This window comes from Perca fluviatilis, chromosome 1 (assembly GCF_010015445.1).
Source record: "Perca fluviatilis chromosome 1, GENO_Pfluv_1.0, whole genome shotgun sequence".
NCBI classification, from domain to species: Eukaryota; Metazoa; Chordata; class Actinopteri; order Perciformes; family Percidae; genus Perca; species Perca fluviatilis.
The window spans coordinates 24,958,752-24,976,945 of record NC_053112.1 but is presented as its reverse complement, the minus strand read 5'-3'; the positions used below and the strand labels follow the sequence as shown (position 1 = coordinate 24,976,945).

General features: G+C 41.1%; 1 protein-coding gene across 13 annotated transcripts in view; it reads right to left on the bottom strand.

The window, feature by feature from the left end:
• Positions 1-18,194, bottom strand: part of kdm4c (lysine (K)-specific demethylase 4C) — a 32,371-nt gene that overhangs the window by 8,836 nt on the left and 5,341 nt on the right. For 11 of the 13 annotated variants that reach the window (XM_039802612.1, XM_039802621.1, XM_039802657.1 and 8 more), the window contains 13 exons: positions 17,701-17,894; positions 14,831-14,880; positions 13,320-13,423; positions 12,900-13,037; positions 12,489-12,682; positions 11,807-12,039; positions 9,576-11,656; positions 9,355-9,466; positions 8,091-8,272; positions 5,814-6,057; positions 3,952-4,028; positions 3,284-3,339; positions 3,045-3,153 (listed from right to left, as the gene is read on the bottom strand). In XM_039802612.1, coding sequence (XP_039658546.1) covers positions 3,045-3,153; positions 3,284-3,339; positions 3,952-4,028; positions 5,814-6,057; positions 8,091-8,272; positions 9,355-9,466; positions 9,576-11,656; positions 11,807-12,039; positions 12,489-12,682; positions 12,900-13,037; positions 13,320-13,423; positions 14,831-14,880; positions 17,701-17,894 — 3,774 coding nt within the window. The remainder of the gene's footprint in view (positions 1-3,044; positions 3,154-3,283; positions 3,340-3,951; positions 4,029-5,813; positions 6,058-8,090; positions 8,273-9,354; positions 9,467-9,575; positions 11,657-11,806; positions 12,040-12,488; positions 12,683-12,899; positions 13,038-13,319; positions 13,424-14,830; positions 14,881-17,700; positions 17,895-18,194) is intronic. The other 2 variants (XM_039802647.1, XM_039802638.1) reach the window with 2 other exon arrangements.

Below are 18,194 nucleotides of genomic sequence, written 5' to 3'. Positions count from 1 at the left end.
GACGCAGCGGCTGCGGGTTCGACTCCAACCCTTTGCTGCATGTCATTCCCCCTCTCTCTCCCCTTTCATGTCTTCATCTGTCCTGTGAAAATAAAAAGGCCTTAAAATGCCCAAAAAGATAATAAAAAAAAAAAAAAGTGATGCTGTGCCAATACAAAACTTTTCTTAAAGTCTCTGTCCTTATCAGCTAAGCCTCTGAAATAAGTGTCCTTTGTTAATTTCTTTGAAAAATCAATAGCTGATCTAATTACTTTACCTAGACAGCATTAATTACATTTAACCTCTATGGCGGGGCTGGCTGGCTTTACCTTTACAATTACCAGCTTAGCCTATTTAATTCAGATATCAGTTGAGGATCAGGAGGTATTGTGTACTGAGAGACTCTCAGAGAAGTCCTCTTTAAACCTAAAAGGCAATACTTAATTTAGTAAGGGTGATGAAAATGGGTACCTTAATACTGGAGCATCTATTGCTTCACAGCTCCTCCATTTCTGGACTGAGGGACTTTTACATAGTGCTTTTCTTGGTGACTAACTTGGCCTACATTTAATACAGCCTTTTTCCATATTTTCTCCATTGTGGACAGCAGATGAACTGGCTTGACTGTCTCGTCCACCTATTGAGGCCAGCATGACAAGATTCATTCTGACTGGCGTGCAACACACCCTCTCTGTGTGTGTGTGTGTGTGTGTGTGTGTGTGTGTGTGTGTGTGTGTGTGTGTGTGTGTGTGTGTGTGTGTGAGTATTTATGTACATTTATTGGTGGGAAAAAACTGTTTGTGTGATATTACAACAACCATAAAACCACGTTGACATATTTATGTGTGTGCGAGTTTGTTTATGTGTGAACCTAACCAACTTTTCCCCATGCCTGTGCCTTCTCTAGGTTGTATTTGGGTTCCTGTGTTGAGCCATGCGTTAAGAACATTCCCACAGTAAATAATTAATGTGTATGTGTGTGCGTGTGATGGTAAATTATAAATGTACTGGCCTGCTGAGGGGGCAATGGGTCCAATACAAACACGTGGTTCACGGAGCAAACACACAAATGATGAAGTGGACTAAAGACAACGGAATACCATCCATAATCTGACTCAATTTAAATATCAATTAAGATCAAATCTGTGTTTAAAAAAAAAAAAAACACTACAGTATGTGTGAAAATGCTTATTTGTTCAAGCATTCTGTAAGTTTTTTTTAAACATATTTTTACCTAAATTTAGAAGTCAAAGAGGTTGTTTTAAAGAGGCTCATCTGTTTTTATCATCAACTGAAGCATGCTTTCATCCAAATAGTGCTTGCATCAGCATGTTAATTAGTAAAAAATTGGTAACAGAAAATGAAGATTTTCTGTCATCATGAAGGTTGCCATCTTAGCAATATCTTCAGATCAGATACATCTTCCAAAAGGGAAGAAACTGTATGAACTTATTTATCAAAGCAAGTGCTTTCAGCTGCAATGTGAGAAATGGTGTAATAATCTGTGGTGTCAAACTAAGATTGGTACTGTGACAAACCTAACTGCATCTAACAGCTAAAGGAAGGAAGCACAGTTTCCTCAAAAAACGGATTGGGATCATTACAAGATCTGAAACATTTTGGCCATCATCAGGCTAATGTCACAGGCTTTTTATGAGAGTCCCGCCCTTTCCAGTCTGGACTATAATTTTCATTTTGTTCAAATTTTGGCCCGTGGATATGAATACTGACACTTTGTGGCCTGTGCTTTCATATCCAAATGAGCTTAATTTCAATGTGGTCTGAGCAGATTTGAACCATATCCATATAAAAATGACCCTGTGCTGTGGGTAATGTCCCCGTGTCCACAAAGTTAGTGTCCCATTCAGGGTCTGTGCAGTAGTATCCCTTCAACTATTTTCGGGAAGGCACTCATGTAGGAACCACGATTGGTTGGTTCCATTATGGTGGAGTATGACATTGGTAGTACAATGTTGAAGCCTCTATAAACTCAGTTGCCAGTTTATGGAGGGACACCTTGCTAAATTCAACTCTATAGTATTGCTTTATACTTGGAGGGGTTTCTAATATTGATAATAATTATTGTCCACTCAATTTTTATCAATAAAAAAGGTTGGGTTTTTGTATTCCTTTATTTGATAGTTGAAAGTAGAGCGATAACAGGAAATGAGAATGTGAAAGGAGGGAACGACATGCAACAAAGATCCTCGACCAAACACAAACAGGGGACGTTGGGGTTCAACGTTTTACCCCTAGGCCACCATGGCGCCCCTTGTCAATGAGGGTTGACTGAATACTAGAAAGACCTTTCAGTATAATGTAATACAGTTGATGTTATACAGTTGAAAAGCCCCACAAACTGCGTCCTCCAAAATGACCATAAAGTTGAATCAACAACTCTCTAAAACAGTTTTAGCTAGGTGGACCTAATAGGCTGGGAACTGACATTACATTTATAATACCTTGATGGCAAACTGATACTAATGCAAATTGTGTTTTAGGGAGTCCCAATCTGTGCTCTAAGCAATCATATAGGCATTTTTAAAACGTTTTCATTTGCAATCCTTATCACATCCATTTTGCGTTAGGATGTAACAACACTGCGCTTTCAGCTGAGCCATCATGGTGCCACCATACCAATTTATAATTTCAAAAAACCCCCTTCTTTATTATATAATATAATCTGCAGCATAAGCTAAAATAGGGAAAAAATAGGAAGGGCGGCAAAAAAACACCCCACCTCCAAAAACAAAAACAAACACAAAAAAACAACAAAAAAAAAAGAAAAATTTTAAAAAAAAAAAAAAAAAAAAAAAAAAAAAAAAAAATAACAAACACCCCACACCCACCCACCAGTGGTTAATTATCTAGCTTTGATTGCGGGCATGTTCGTCTCACATTGTTAATTAGAACTGTGAACACTTCATTAATTAGACCTAGCCAGTTCTCAAGGACCTGGGGAATTCCAGCACTCTGTGTGTGTGTGTGTGTGTGTGTGTGTGTGTGTGTGTGTGTGTGTGTGTGGTGTGTGTGTGTGTGTGTGTGTGTTGTGTGTGTCTACTCACCAGTTTATATCGCTGCATGGGGATCCTACTGGTGTCGATGAGACTTCTCTTGGCTTCATCGCTAAACCTTGCCTCTGGCAGTGCCACTGCACACATCATGTGGGCCCATCTATATACACACACACAAAAACAAATTAATACATGATGATGATTAAGATGCACAGACAATTTATTTGTCTGAGCTCTGGAGATCAGAGATGAGTATGCAGAGCTAATCACAGAACAAAAGCCTGTCTCACTTGTCGTTTTGGGTTTTCTTCAGAGCTCCACCTCTGAGGTTACAGAGACAGCATTCCTGAGAAAACAAAGAGACAAGTGAATAAGAGAGAAAGCAGATATTTTTTCTTACACTCACCAATATCCTTACCCATGCTTACATTTGTTAAGATTGTCGTTGTTGACTCCAAAACACACAAACACAAATTTATTTAGAAGGAATGAGATTTCCAATTGGATCTTCAACTAGGATCAAAAGGTTGTTCAGAGTCATTGTGCAAGTGTTGCTCTTTTTATCAGTGCCGTTTTCCCAACAGCCTTGCACCTACAAGTAATGTGCATATAATTACACTCCATCTAAAACACCATTGTCAAAAAAGTAGTCCATCTTACCGGATGTACAGTGCTGGGATAAAGCCTGACATCGGTCCCTCCCCTTCTGCTATCCCCCTATCTCAGCTATCTAGTTTTGCAAGGACAAATTGCTGCTCTGGCTTAGCACCGCCCAGAAAAATTGCGAATGGTTGAAAGAAATACAAAAATGAGCAAGAGCGTTTTTACCCCTTATCCCACAATAGATAAGCATTGTAGCCAGACTTTACTCGAGCGCTGACACAGTGCTGTGGAGATAGGTCTGGCAATGCCAGACTAAAGGAAAAGTGACATCAAACAAGGAGAAAAATCGTCTTACTGCTGTAAAGCTTCCTTCTGTACAGCGATCACACGACCACTGTTCGCTGACATCATCTGTGGCAACACCGTAGCAACCTAAAGGAGGAAGTGATTACTGAAAATTAGGGGCAAAGATACAACTATGTAAAAATTAAAATCTTCACACTCAAATACTGCTAAACCACTTTACTCTAACCTGGTGGCATGGTTTTAAATGCCACGTCCACATTGTTTCCACAGATTTCCAACGAAAAGATGGGGTTGTTAATGCAGAAATGCACAGTAAGTGGAAATTGAGAGCTCTATGGTATGTGTGTCTGTGTGTGTGTGTGTGTGTGTGTGTGTGTGTGTGTGTGTGTGTGTGTGTGTGTGTGTGTGTGTGAAGGGAACAGTTGTGGTTGAGCAAGAGATGCAGACAACACAGGAGCTAGGCGTTGATCTATGCGTCTGTTTATAAACGCGTCTGTTTGTGTATTCATCTGTGTATCAAATAGCACTCCGTACGACAGCCAGCTTTTGTTTCAGACACTGATGCAGCTAGCTCTTTGTAACCCAGATTACATGGCTGACAGACACCACAAAACATACACAGTAGTATAAACCAGCACTTTGAGTAAATATTGTTTTGTTTAGGTCTGTGTCCTGGGTGTGGCAGAATAGCAGAAATGTTTCATAAAAATAAAAATGCTGGTGGCCTCCAACAATAAAAATGAGTGAATTTAAATGTAAGACAAGTGAGATTCTTTTCAAAGCTGACAGCTGGTTAAATTCCATTCCTAGATGTTTTAAACACGTAAGCTGGGGGGAATTGTTATTTGTAAGAAACACTTAAAGTCGGTTTATGTGTGTGTATGTCTCCGTTCTTTTCCCCCCACTATCAATCACCACACCAAACATAAAATCTAAGCTCACTTCTCTTTCCTTTCCCGAGTTCGAACAACAGTACAGGGGGAAAGCAGCATCAACTTGCACTTATTGTTGGTTTTCATCAGTGTCAAATGACATACATTTCAGCTCCTACTCCCACTCTACCCTACTGTACCTTAACACTCATACAAAGCAAGAAAATGCATGTGTACCTACCTAGTACTTACAGAGTACAGCAGTTAAGCACACACAGTATATACACAAAACCTAGACCCTCCCGAGTAAAAACTGAGGTGGAATCAACACTACTGGCAGAAAAGTATGATTGAAACTGACTGGGAGAAGCAATGTCATTTTAAAGGGGTGTGTGTGTGTGTGTGTGTGTGTGTGTGTGTGTGTGTGTGTGTGTGTGTGTGTGTGTGTGTGTGTGTGTGTGTGTGTGTGTGTGTGTGTGTGTGTGTGTGTGTGTGTGTGTGTGTCCACCATCGTCACTGGCGCACAGAAGACCGGCTGAAAGCTTAAGATATTGGCAAAATGTGTATGGATTGGGATAGACTGGATTGTCTGTGAACGTGTGTGAATGGGGGATTGAGATAATGTACAGTCTGTGTCCAGGGGAACAGAAATGCTCCAGGGGTTTTTAAAAGTGTGTGTGAGGCCTTGTTGCACTGGCTTGGGGGTTTTGGCCAGGAAGTATGTGTGGTGAAAACAAGGATTCACCCTCATTCGGCTGACGAGGGAAATAAAATACTCCAAACCACAGAGAGAGGGGGAGAAAGGGAAACAGAGAGGGGGTGGAACATTGAGACGGAGTCAGGACTCGAACCCACTGACCCTCTCACAATGACATAAAAAAAAAAAAACAAAAATGCAGAAACAATGTGGCTTTGTGAGGTAGGTAAATAGATGCTATAAAAGTTTCGAAACTATACTTAAAACACCAGTATCAACCTTAGGATTCATCACACCCTCTCTCTCACATTTACACATTTCTCTTTCCTTGTGCATACGTACTTGCATGAACTTGCAGGCAACAGCCCTGGCAGTAGAGCAGAGGGGAGGTGCCATCTTCCTGCAGAAGAGGGTTTGTGGGAGTTGGGGGGTAGTTCTGCTCCCGGAAAGAAAAGCAGATCTCTGGGACCAGGGGCCTGGTCCTTCTCAGACCTCTAAAGGGATGTGTGGGGCCCTCCATTGGAGATGAGGATTTGGAGGTATCCTTAGCTACGATAGGTGTATTGTCCTCTGTTTTGTCTTCAACCTAACAAAAAAAAAAAAATTGTGTGATTTTTATGTTATTCTTAAAAAGGTGCACTATGAGTTCCTGCATGTTTACTTCTGTTGACATTCCAAATTTCAAACAAATCAGAGCAAGCTCGCCCCTCCCCCCATGTTTCCGTAACTGTCATAACTAACTGACTAAGGGCCGTTTTACAGTCGCTGCAGCCAAGCTCGCGATGTTGATCTCGCTGGCGCGCCACTATTTTTTTTCAGCGGTGCACGACAAAGCGGAAACAGGAAGCATGAACGAGCTCGAGGGAAACCAGATGCCAGGACTCTCAGAGTGATTGCAAGTCTCTCTTGTAAACTTACTGGGTTAAGAGGAGTTCTTTTATGGCGAATAAAAGGCTTGATCCGACGAAGTAGGTCATCGAATCAAATCAAAGCATCGACGTCGTTTACCTTTTTCTTCTTCTTCTCGTCCGTAGAAATAGCAAAGTCGGTAGCCTTTCCTCATTAGGGCCACCTCTGTTCAGGAGAAGACTGCAACTAGTGTCGCGACCATCACGCGCAAGTATAAAGGGTTACGGCTCTCCCATGACATCACACTGGCGCTCGACAGGTCGGCTGCGGCGAGTATACCCCACGTTTGACTGTCACTAACCCCCAACCATCTTGTCAGTGACTGTCTGGAGTGGTTTGTTGTATTTGCCTTAATATTACAGAGGGAGGTGGGTAATAAAATATTTCCCCTTCATAATTAGAGTTGGCATTCTGGGTGGCATTTTAGCCAGTGGAAAATTACAGCAGGTGGTTCTGTAATAAGGCAATGATAAGCTGCAGGAAAACCATGTGATGTTTATCACCAGCAGGCTTAGTATTATTTTCAGTAATAGTATGGTTAGTCCCCGGTAATTATTTAGCTGTAACTTAATTATTTAGACAGACAGTTGCACACTACTTACAGTACAAAAGTTTGGACACACCTTCTCATTCAATGGGTTTCTTTATTTTCATGACTATTTACATTGTAGATTCTCACTGAAGGCATCACAATTATGAATGAACACATATGGAATTATGTACTTAACTAAAAAAGATAAGAAATGAAAACATGTCTTATATTTTAGATTCCTCAAAGTAGCCACCCTTTGCTTTTTTGATAACTCTGCAAACCCTTGGTGTTCTCTCAATGAGCTTCATGAGGTAGTCACCTGAAATGGTTTTCACTTCACAGGTGTGCTTTGTCAGGGTTAATTAGTGGAATTTTGTCCCTTATTAATAAAAAAGCAAAGGGGGGCTACTTTGAAGAATCTAAAATATAAGACACGTTATTATTTCCCACTTTTTAATACATACATAATTCAGTACATAATTCCATATGTGTTCATTCATAGTTTTGATGCCTTCAGTGAGAATCTACAATGTAAATAGTAATGAAAATAAAAAGGAAACGCATTGAATGAGAAAGTGTGTCCAAAAATTTTTCTGTAATTTTTTTTTGTTTTTTTTTGTTTTTCCCTCCCAAAAAAAAAAAGGTATTTTATAAACTTATACATCTCTCTGCACATCAAATCAGTTTGGCTATAACAAAAAGGTAGACCAGCAAAGACAGAATCACCACTAACATGACATTACAACAGCCCATTTAATTAGCTTGCGGTGTCTTTACTCCACCGTTGTATGAGTTGACTGATGTTACAGAGTGATCTATAAGGTTAGCAAGATTCTTTTTTTCTAGTTATCACACTGTGCACTGAGCTGATGAAACTCAGTTAGTACAATACACTAAAACAGCTTGATTCATAAAAACAGATACAACTTTAAAAGTTCTCCAGACTGGACTTAAATGAAGGAAAGACCTGTGAATTTACTGAAAAAAAGTAGGTAACTGACCAGCGCAGGTAAAATTGAAAAGACCCCACCTCACTGGGAGAAATAAATCCTGTGGGGCTAAGGAGTGAAAGTCATAACTATCCGTGATCTGCTAGTATTGATTCCTCCATCTTCAGCTCAGTGGCTAGGGGATACAATCATATCTTAGTTGGTGTTTATGCTTGGGCACCATCTTACCTGATAATAGGGCATGAAGAGTGTGCACACAGCACAGTATGGCTGCATGGTGGCAGCATGAGCATTGTACTCCCTCTCTGCTGTGAAGCAGCTCTTCCTGTTCTGCCATAGGTAGATGAGGGGCTTCGCCCACACCTCCATTTCCTGCTCCTCCTCCTCTGCCAGGCTTGCTTCAGGGGGCTCTAAGAAGAGACAAAATAAAGCCTCACAATCTTGCAATCACTTATCTATTTACTGTAACTGGTTGGATTCATGCAATACAGAGCACATATCTCCTGTCTGGTTGATGGTTAATTAGGCCTGTTCTGAATCTGAAACCATTGTGTGCCCTGAATGTCAAAAATATAGTATGCATCACTCTCACATTTTACTTCAGTGGTATTAATAAACTTCTGCAAAATCAGATATAATCCATCCACAGTGGTGACAATTTCCTCCTGTGACTTGTAAAACATGTTCAATGAATAGAAGCCTGTCTGTTACGATTACATAAATGATTAAGAGCTCTCATCACCATAAAATAGGCTTCTCACAGCCATGGTCATTTCGTGGTCATTTCATACTCAGGGATAAACAACTAAAATGCCTTCTGAATTATTCATCCTTTTTCACAACCATGGAGATAATGAATGTGACTGTGTGTGTATATGTGCATTAATAGTTGTTAATTGAGAGCCCCATCACCCACCCTGTTAAAACCATGAAAACAAATAGAGTATCTATCACTAGGTCATTTTACTGTGGTAGGCCTGAGAGTTAAAATCGGTTTGGTTTATGTGTGCATTGACGTCAGACGAATCATGGGGGGGGGGGGGACATAAAATGTGAAAAATGAGGACGGGAAGAAGGAACCGCAGAGTGGAATGGTTCAATGGTTATAAAAAGCTATGCTGTGGGAGAACACAAATGTTATCTGACATTACTTACTATTTACAGTAAAAGTTTCAGGATTTTCAACAAAGTAAATTATATTTCTCCTGAGCTTATTTTATTGCTAGCTTAACTACCTTTTAACAAAGAAAATGCCATGCTTTAAGTATGCTGAAAATTGGCAATTTATGGCAACTGTATAAAGTCAACGGATCATGGTTTCTGGCCTGGTGCAAACCACTAGGCAGCACCAACCACAACAGGAAATGTCCCTGGGTTTTTATTAAAATGAGCAGGGCTTTTGGCTCACAGCATGTGTCACTGTGTGAATGTTTTAAGGCTAAACCTTTGTGATACCAATGAAGTGTGCGCATGCGCGTGTGCGTGTGCTCACCATCGTCACTGGCAGTCTGTTGTTTGACAGCAGTGGATACAGCCCTTGCAGTAGGTTTTCTGAGTGGGTGACGCCAGCTCTTAGTGGTCCTCCTCACTGACAGGGCAGGGTACTGGCATAAACACGTATTATTGAAAGGCATTAGAGTGCAAACTATCTCTACTTATTAAAAATTGAGCATAAGACTGAATGTATATGATCTTGTGTAAAAGAGCACTCACGGCACAAACCTCCCCAGGTTCCAGGCCCGATTCATCACACTCGCAGTTACTCGTATCATTTTGCTCCTCTTCTTCTTCTTCCTCCTCATCATCAGATGAGTCACTGCTGCTTTCTCCCTTGGCACTACTTTGCTGCTCAGCCTCTTCACCATCAGATCCCCCTTCTTCCATATCAGACACCCCATCCTGTTCTCCTCCTTCCATCCCAAAAGGTGAAACAGCAACATCTGAGTGTAGACTCTCCTCTGCCTCCCTTTGTCTCCCCAGCTCCCTGCACAAGGAAAGGGCTTCAGACCCATCTGCTTCCCCTCTGTGCAGCTCATAATCTCCACAAAGCCCCAGGGGCTCAACAGCACTGACTGAAACAAGCGAGGTGGGCTCGAGCTGTGCCCAAGTGAGAGGCCCACCTTCCTCCTCCTGGTTCTCCGACTCACGGAGGTCTTGCTCTGGGTCCTCCAGGTCTGTGACTTCTTTGCACTGAGGTTCAGTCCACATGGTGTAAGGTAGGGGGTCATGGGTAAAGTCCGAAGGGAGTTCTGGGTGCAGACTCTGGATGAGTACAGCAGGACCCTGGGAATTTAAGTTTTTCCAGATGCTGCTGGAAAAAGGTTTGGGCTCCATGTATGGGTTCTCAGAAGTACAATGCGAAGGAGAGTATGTAGTGTGGTGGTGGAGTTGTAATGCTGAGTGACTGCCACTTTGAGTGCATAATGGAGGGGAAGGGGTTGGGGGATTATTGTTTGAGGTACCAGTTAAAACAGAGCCACAACTGCTCAGACTAAATGCACTGTCCCTTTGAGCTGGGTCCTTATAATCTTTACTTGTTAACTCTAAGCTGTATTGCTGCTGTGTTTGAGGTGAAGCACTATGAACTAGCTGGCAATGGGAAGCATCAGTCTGTCCAGTAGTCATATTTTCCAGCTTTGTATGATCCTTTTCTGCAGCAATTCCTGGCATTATTAGCATTTCGTGGACACCACCAGATGTTATTTTGTGCATAGCATTGGTAGTTAAATGAGCTGTGTTTCCTTCTAAACCAGACACTGCTGCCCGATCACAATTATATGGATAATCTAAATGCCACTTGTTGGCATGTTCTACAGTAAGAGGTTCTTCTGACATCATGAAGTCATGTTCGCTCTCTTCCTGTTTGGCTCCATGTAAGGACAGAGAGCTGGTTGGCGTCTCCCGCTGAAGTACAGGTGCAACCTGGTGACTGCACGATCTAGCTTTTGGGACGTTTGTTAGCCCATAAACAGCCGGGGTGAGGGAGGGCATCTCTTGGATCAGTACAGGTGGCAAAGGGCAGATCCCAACCTTATCTGCTGTCTCTGGAGTGAGTTGTGGCATATCCACTGCATTCCTCTGTAGCAAAGGAGGGAAAAGATTTTCCTCAGTGCTGTTTTTTTCCAAACTACAATTGTGTCCTGAAAGGGAGAATGAGCCACATGATGTGCGACTACCCCCCTCTGCTGGCTCAGTTTTGAGATAATAAAGCTCTGTAGTGGTGTGTGGATTGATATGTTTTGTATCAACAACTGTGTCTATTTTCTCTGCTTTAGCAATGTTGTTAGTGTTATTTTCAGTACCCGTGTCCATGCTACGGTCAGCGTTTGGTGTTCGGCTTAAAGTGTCTTCTCTACATGAGGAACTAGATGTCTGAGCTTCACAGTCAGAGGGACACAAGCTCATCTCGGTCTCAGCAGCAGTGCTTGTTGTGTGGGAAGATGAACTGAGTTTGTTATTCTCCAGGGGAGGGAACCTGATAGAGCAGTCCTGAGAAGGTGAGAGGTCTTGTTGTTCGGGAGAGCAACACCTTGGCTCATTAATTCCCTGATGCATCTGGGTATCCTCAGGCCATTGTCTGAGTCCTTCGGGAGTCTTGCTTGTGACCCCTGACCCTGAGAGGTGTTGAGGGTCAATATGAGTGACCATCTCTGCCTTTAGGTCATTCTTCACTGGTGAAGAAGGGGAGGGAATGGGGCTGCAATGAGAGTTATGGGATGGTTCCTTATTCAAAAATCCCAAACTATTACTCGCTACGCGATTTACCTTGACCACACACATCTGTCTGCAAGGACCTGTTAAGGAGGAAAGGATAGATAATATGTACTATCAAGTAAACAAGGACTGTAAAAATATTTTCATAGATCTCAGTTGAGAGAAATTTTCGAAATATAAAAAAATAGGTTTCAATCATGCACGCACATACACTCACTACTGTCTCGTACCAGAAAGCTGCGCAGAGTTTTGATTCTGGTTGTGCTTTGACTCTACTTCCTTTTTCTTCTCTTTCTCCTCGTCTTCCCTACAGCTTGTCCCTGCCACAGACCGTCGCACCTTGGGCCCAGGTGGACCACCCAGGCCTTTCCTCTTGCTGCTGGTCAATGTTGAGCTGCCATCCAGGCCAATAGGCTCCTTAGTGGTTCTGAGGCGCTTGGAACGCATACGAGAGTGGGTGCTGCTGTAAGAAGGGAGAGAGAGATCAAAGAGCTTTAGAAAACCCTGATTAACACTGAAAATCAATCAACGCAAATGTATAAATTTTGGGACTTAAGAGACAATGGCATTTGGCTTTTGCAGCTGTTATATATTTCTGGCCACATACATAAGGTCACTAGCAAATGCCCCAGGGCCACCATCACAGGCAGAGTTCATCATCATAACCTGATGCATCTCCAAATGTTGCATAGGAAATGCAATTTTATTTTAAATAAATGTTCTTTTGCTATTACAAAATGAATGTTTATTAACATTAATATAAATTATTTTTACTATAATACAGTTATAGTAAAAATAACTTATACCATAAATATACAATCAGCACGACTCCAGATTAAAGCCCACTAGCACCAGTAGCTGCAGTTGACAACTCTCTTGGCATAGAAAACAGAAGAAACACTGTCCGAGTACCCTTTATTAGTAGGTTTGTTCTTGCGCCTCCTCTGCAACCAGCTCTGCAGCTCCGGTGTTGTACTGGGAGTGGCAAGTATGTGGTCAAGAGGTGCAGAATCTTTGCCCACCATCCAGTTAGGGTACCGGTCAGGTTGAAAACGTTTCACAAAGGGTTCCATGGATATCTTTACCATGTCCTTGCTACAGGTGCACTAGAGGAAAGACAAATATAGTCTATGCATTAGAAAAGCATAGAGAGGCCTTGCGGTGGTCATTTTTAAGGCAAAATTATAATCTATTTGATACTGTATGGTCATGACTGTTTACCATAAAATTAACTGGAATCAAATCTGAGACATTTCTTTGTTAGACTTTCCAAAAACATGAAGTGGTGCACAGTTTAAAGCAAGATTCTCAACTGGTTGTTACCTGTGTGGCTACTTTGCCATAGTCTATCCAGCGCACAGTGGCAAAGTTGGTGGACTCCGCACAGTTGAAGCCATGATTGAAGCCAGCATGGTAGCCATAAGGGAAAGTAATCATGAACTCTCCAGCTTCCTGGGTAATCTGGCAATTTACGATAGGGAGGGAGAAGGACATAAGGCGAAAGATTGGTTTCTAAGAAGAGATGAGAAAACAATGAACTGTCCTTTTGTTTTTCAAAAATTGGCAAGGAAAATAACAAAATCATTCAAATAAGCCACTTTAGATTTCTGCAATCAGTCAAAACGAGCACTGCTGATTTCACTGGCAAAAAAAGCTGTTTCCAGAGAGTTGATATATAAAGGGAGTATAAAAGACAAGAAGAAGCGGCCTGACCAAATTTTTTAGAAGGGGCTGAGAGCGTACCTTATCAAAGGGGATGCCATACTTCTTCAGTATGGAAGGGGAGATTAGAGTCATCTTGTGACGAAGAAAAGCCTCACACCCCTTAAAGCTGTTAGGAAAGAAACCTGACAAAAATATGCACATAAACACACATACCATTAACGTAGAGTGTAAGCCAGCCAAAAAACATAATGAATAAAAAGCCTGACTAAAAAAAGCTATGCGAGTGGTGGATTTTCTGCTATAACATTTTAGAGATAACTTTACAGACTACAGTGACTACGTTTACATGCAGCCAATAACCCGTTCAAAACCGGAATATTAGCAATAACCCGGTCGCGCACGGCCATGTAAACACCGGCAAAACCCGAAGGTATCCATATTCGGGTTTTAAAACCAACCGGCTACCTGGCTTCCCCCTTTCTAACCCGAAATTTTGGGTCATGTACGCCGCACACACACGCACACACACACACACACACAACACACACACACACACACACACACAACACACACACAACACACACACACACACACACACACGGCGAGGTAAACATGGCAGACGCAGTACAGCACCACACTTTTGAGCCGGAGGAGGAAACCAATTTCTTTATTAGTGTGGTGAAAACCATAAATATAATGTCTTTTGTTGACGGCAGAAAGTACCGAGATAGTGAGATTTATAAGAAGGTGACCGAAAAGTGGTGAGCGTCTTAAGGTTGTCCGTAGGGTACGTCCAGACGCTTAACCGTGCCTACGTCACGTTGGGATATTGCCATTTGATTACAAATGCCATGTATACAGGAGTAACTCTCTCTGCTCACGCATAAACGGGTTATTCCGAATGTTTCAGAAACCCGAATAGTGACCTTAACCCAACCATAACCCCAAAATTGACAGCTTGTAAACGTAGTCAGTGATTCTTTTTTTCCCCCCATTAGGGCTGATGATTAAGATATCTTTTTTTTAAATATTCAATTTACAACTGAGTAAAACAGATTAATTTGAGAATATGTAACCAAGAAGTTTTGCATTTTTACCTGATAAATGACAAACAATTTATAGTCAATTTCTTTTTTAAGAAGCTTAGTTGCAGATTACTGTCTCATCATTTTACCTCGGTTAACTGGATGGCTGTCTCTAACAACTTGGCACATGCAATTCTACATTACACTAAAAACACATCAACAATTATTTAGTTGTAAAGGTTATCATATGCATTACAGTTCATTGAGTCTACTAATGCCTTACAGTATGGAGTTTTCTAAAGTGGTTTGTCAATACATTTAGCATTTGCATCTCTACTAGTAGCAGTTTTTGCACGTTTGTCGCCAGAGCTCATTAGCATGCTGTATCTGTAGCTTTGCCATTACCTCGTGTGCCCTCTCATTGCAGTTTTATGTGCTGTACTTTGTTGTTAAATGTAGACCTGCTTCTGTATGCTGCAGTAGTTATTTAATTTTTATTTAATTACCTCCCCCGCCTCCATTTATATAGAGAATACAAAGAGAATATGAATAATTTTTTTTTACCTGTAGCCAGACGCTCAAGTCTCTTCCCATGCTCAGGGGGGATTGCATACCTGTTAGTGAAAACAGACAGATATGGAGCAGACATAATTATTTTGACTGTGTATGTGAAATTCTGAGCCTGTATTGGTCATTATGCCTATACTGTATACATTGTAATTGTTGCAGACAAGTTTTCAAGCAAAGCCTTTACAATATCAAGACTGCCATCAAGTGGTGGATAATTAAATAATTGCAAGTAGGCTGATGAACCTTTTTCCAGCAGTGTACCATTTGTAACAAATCAAAATGATAACACAGAAATGTTGTTATCCCTTATCGTAAATGTATATTCAAATGTACCATAGAAACCCTCTAATAACCTGCAATTTGCTTTTTCTTCTAGGACATTTAATATATTTGGTCTTTGTCTCTGTAACACTGCATTCAGAATATGGAGCCTATTTTCATCTCTGATTGCATTTGAATTAAGGGTGGATCTTATTTTGACCTTACTTTGCATTTTTTGCCACACTGTGACACAATCTTTAACAATGTGTTTTTTCTTAATTTTCTCCGCAATCTGAATTTAAACTATTCCCAAAAATCCTGGTGAGAAACCTAGGGAGTGTGACAGAATTCCCTTAAGGTTTGACTAGGCATTCCAATTGACTTAGCACCATCCGCCTTCAGGTCTGTGGCATTTCTATCATCATATCACCTGTCAGCTTAACAGAGCAGGGACAGACAGGATGAGGAGAGGCAAACTCAGGTGGAGGTGACATGGGGAGTTGGAGGGGGTAGGGGATTGAGAAGAGTTGAGAGAGGTGCATCTTTAAGCCTCTCCCCTCCAGGGAAAAGATGTCAAAATAGCAGCAAGTTGAAAGAGTGTACGCCTGTGTGTGTGTGTGTGTGTGTGTGTGTGTGTGTGTGTGTGTGTGTGTGTGTGTGTGTGTGTGTGTGTGTGTGTGTGTGTGTGTGTGTGTGTGTGTGTGTGTGTGTGTGTGTGTGAGAGAGAGAGAGACTGTCTGGCTGGGACACTGATCCCTGTGGGTTACAGGGCTCACTGCTCTAATGAGCAGAACTCCCTCCAGGGCAAGAGGGAGAGAGAAATGGAGAAAGCCAAGCTGACAAAGAAATAAAAATCAAACTCCATTTTGATCTACCTGCATTCCTCACCTCTTCTTTCACTTTTTTATTTTAACCTGAACCTCCTTAAAACCCAGCTCCTCTTCTATTAAAGAATGCAAGCACTTTGAAAATTAGACCTGTGCAATATGTACTCTGGTCAATACAGTATTGTTCTATTAAACCTTAAAGTAGGGAAATATATCTAAACCTCAAAATCTACCATCTGGGCTTTTCATTTCAATCTCATCTTCACTGTTCTTGCCATGTCTCGCTTAAAGAGTAACTTAACACTAAATCCACTTTTCTTAGTTAGTAAATTATGTGTGCAGTCACTGTATACTTATTACACTACAAATTGATGATGGTCCCAGTCTATAAAGTAAATTACAACAGAACTTATATTCCCTTTTCCAGAGAAAATCCACTAAATCTGTCCTTAAGACCACCCCAAATCTAGAAAAAAAAAAAAAAAAAAAAAAAAGGTTTGACGTTCCCTGGGATACCACGTCCCCGAATGAGGCAACATACTATTTATCCTGCCAACACTCCCCCCTCCACCAGTATAAATACACGAAATCAAATACCATCAGTGTACACAGCATCAAGTTGTAGTAGTAGAAAAACTACTGTACCACTCATAGTAGGCACTTAGTTTACAGTGGTAATCGGTGTTATAGTGTTTGAGGTTAATTTACAGAAACAATGTATAGTATATGGTTGACTGGTTACATATTCAATTTCCCTTGTTCCACTGTACAGACAAGAAATCCAACCATATGCTTACGCCTTTAGAGAATAACAAAGCTCCACACACACTCCCTCCCTGGATGTCCCTACTGCTGCATATGTTGTACCTTTTCTATTCCCTCTAGTATTTGGAGTCTCAAAAGTATAGTCACTTATGTAGGTAACCACCTCATCAGTGTGCAAACAAGCACTAAGGGAACAAAACCCTAGGGCCGTATGCAACAGAATGGGTGGGTTAATTGAATGAGATCTATATGAAAGTATAATGTAATTCACCATTTAAATCCACTTTTATAATGACAGATCTGAATGGAGAGTGATAACAATGGACTTTGCAGCCCTGATGCAAATATATAGACATGCATTATGAAAAGGACACGAATCTCCATCTGCGAATCTTTTCCAGACATACTATACTGTATACTCCTTAACATGTCGCACCAAACAATTAACAGGATCAGAATAAGCCAGTCTTTACAAGACACCATATAAATAAAATGAATAGATCCTTAAATGGGAATGTTGTACACAAGTATGCACCACATATAGAAATACTGAGTTGGCTAATGGTAGGCTAAATACTCTTATCATTCTAGCTGCCTGTGCACACATCTTTACTAAACAAGCAATGTTTTTATTTGATTTGACTGTTGCCATTTGAAATGACAGCTCTGTCGTGAAAGCCAAAAAAAGCAGTAAGGCTTACTTCCATTTTTAACACAAGGGAAGGGAAGATGAAAAATGCCACACAGATAGGACCTCCAATAAGTCCAATTAACTGTAGTTAACTTTTAGTGGTTATAGCAATGAAGGGTATGCATAGCAACAAGCATCACCGGTACCCACAGAAAAGAAAGTGGATGTTACATAAAAGTAAGGCACTAATTGTACAGCTAGTGCTAATAACACAGAGGTTATATGATCATTTTTTAGGCTGTATTTGTGGCATTGTGAATCTACATTATGTTGCTTCTTTGTGTTTACCCCCTGCACCTAAATCCCTGTCCCACACTAACCAGGATTTGGGCTCTCCAAAGTGGAGGTAGTTGATGCTGTACAGGTCCATATCTTCAGTGTGCCAGGAGAAGGTGGTCTTCCACATGCCAAAGTATAGATATGGAGTGTTAACTCCCTGGATAGATACACCACAGTCCTCCTCGATAACATCCAAGATAGAGTTCAGGTGGCCAATGTTCCACTCCTCCACATCCTAGGAGATTAGAAACAACAGGATGTCAAAAGTCAATCTTGCAGGTAACAACTGGTAATGCAGTTGACAAGGGCCTTTTTAAATCTAATCAGTATCAGCTACATAAAGTATAATTTAACTCAATGAGGCATTTGTCAACTGTCCCATGCCTCTAAAGTGCTGCTTGGGGTTGAAAACTGGATTTAATCTTCAATAGCCTATTTTATTCAAGCTGGGGATGAAGAAGTAGTCGATATGTTGCGGTCCATTTATTGTTGTGTGCCCACATTGGATTTGTTATCCTAAAATGACTCATGTTAG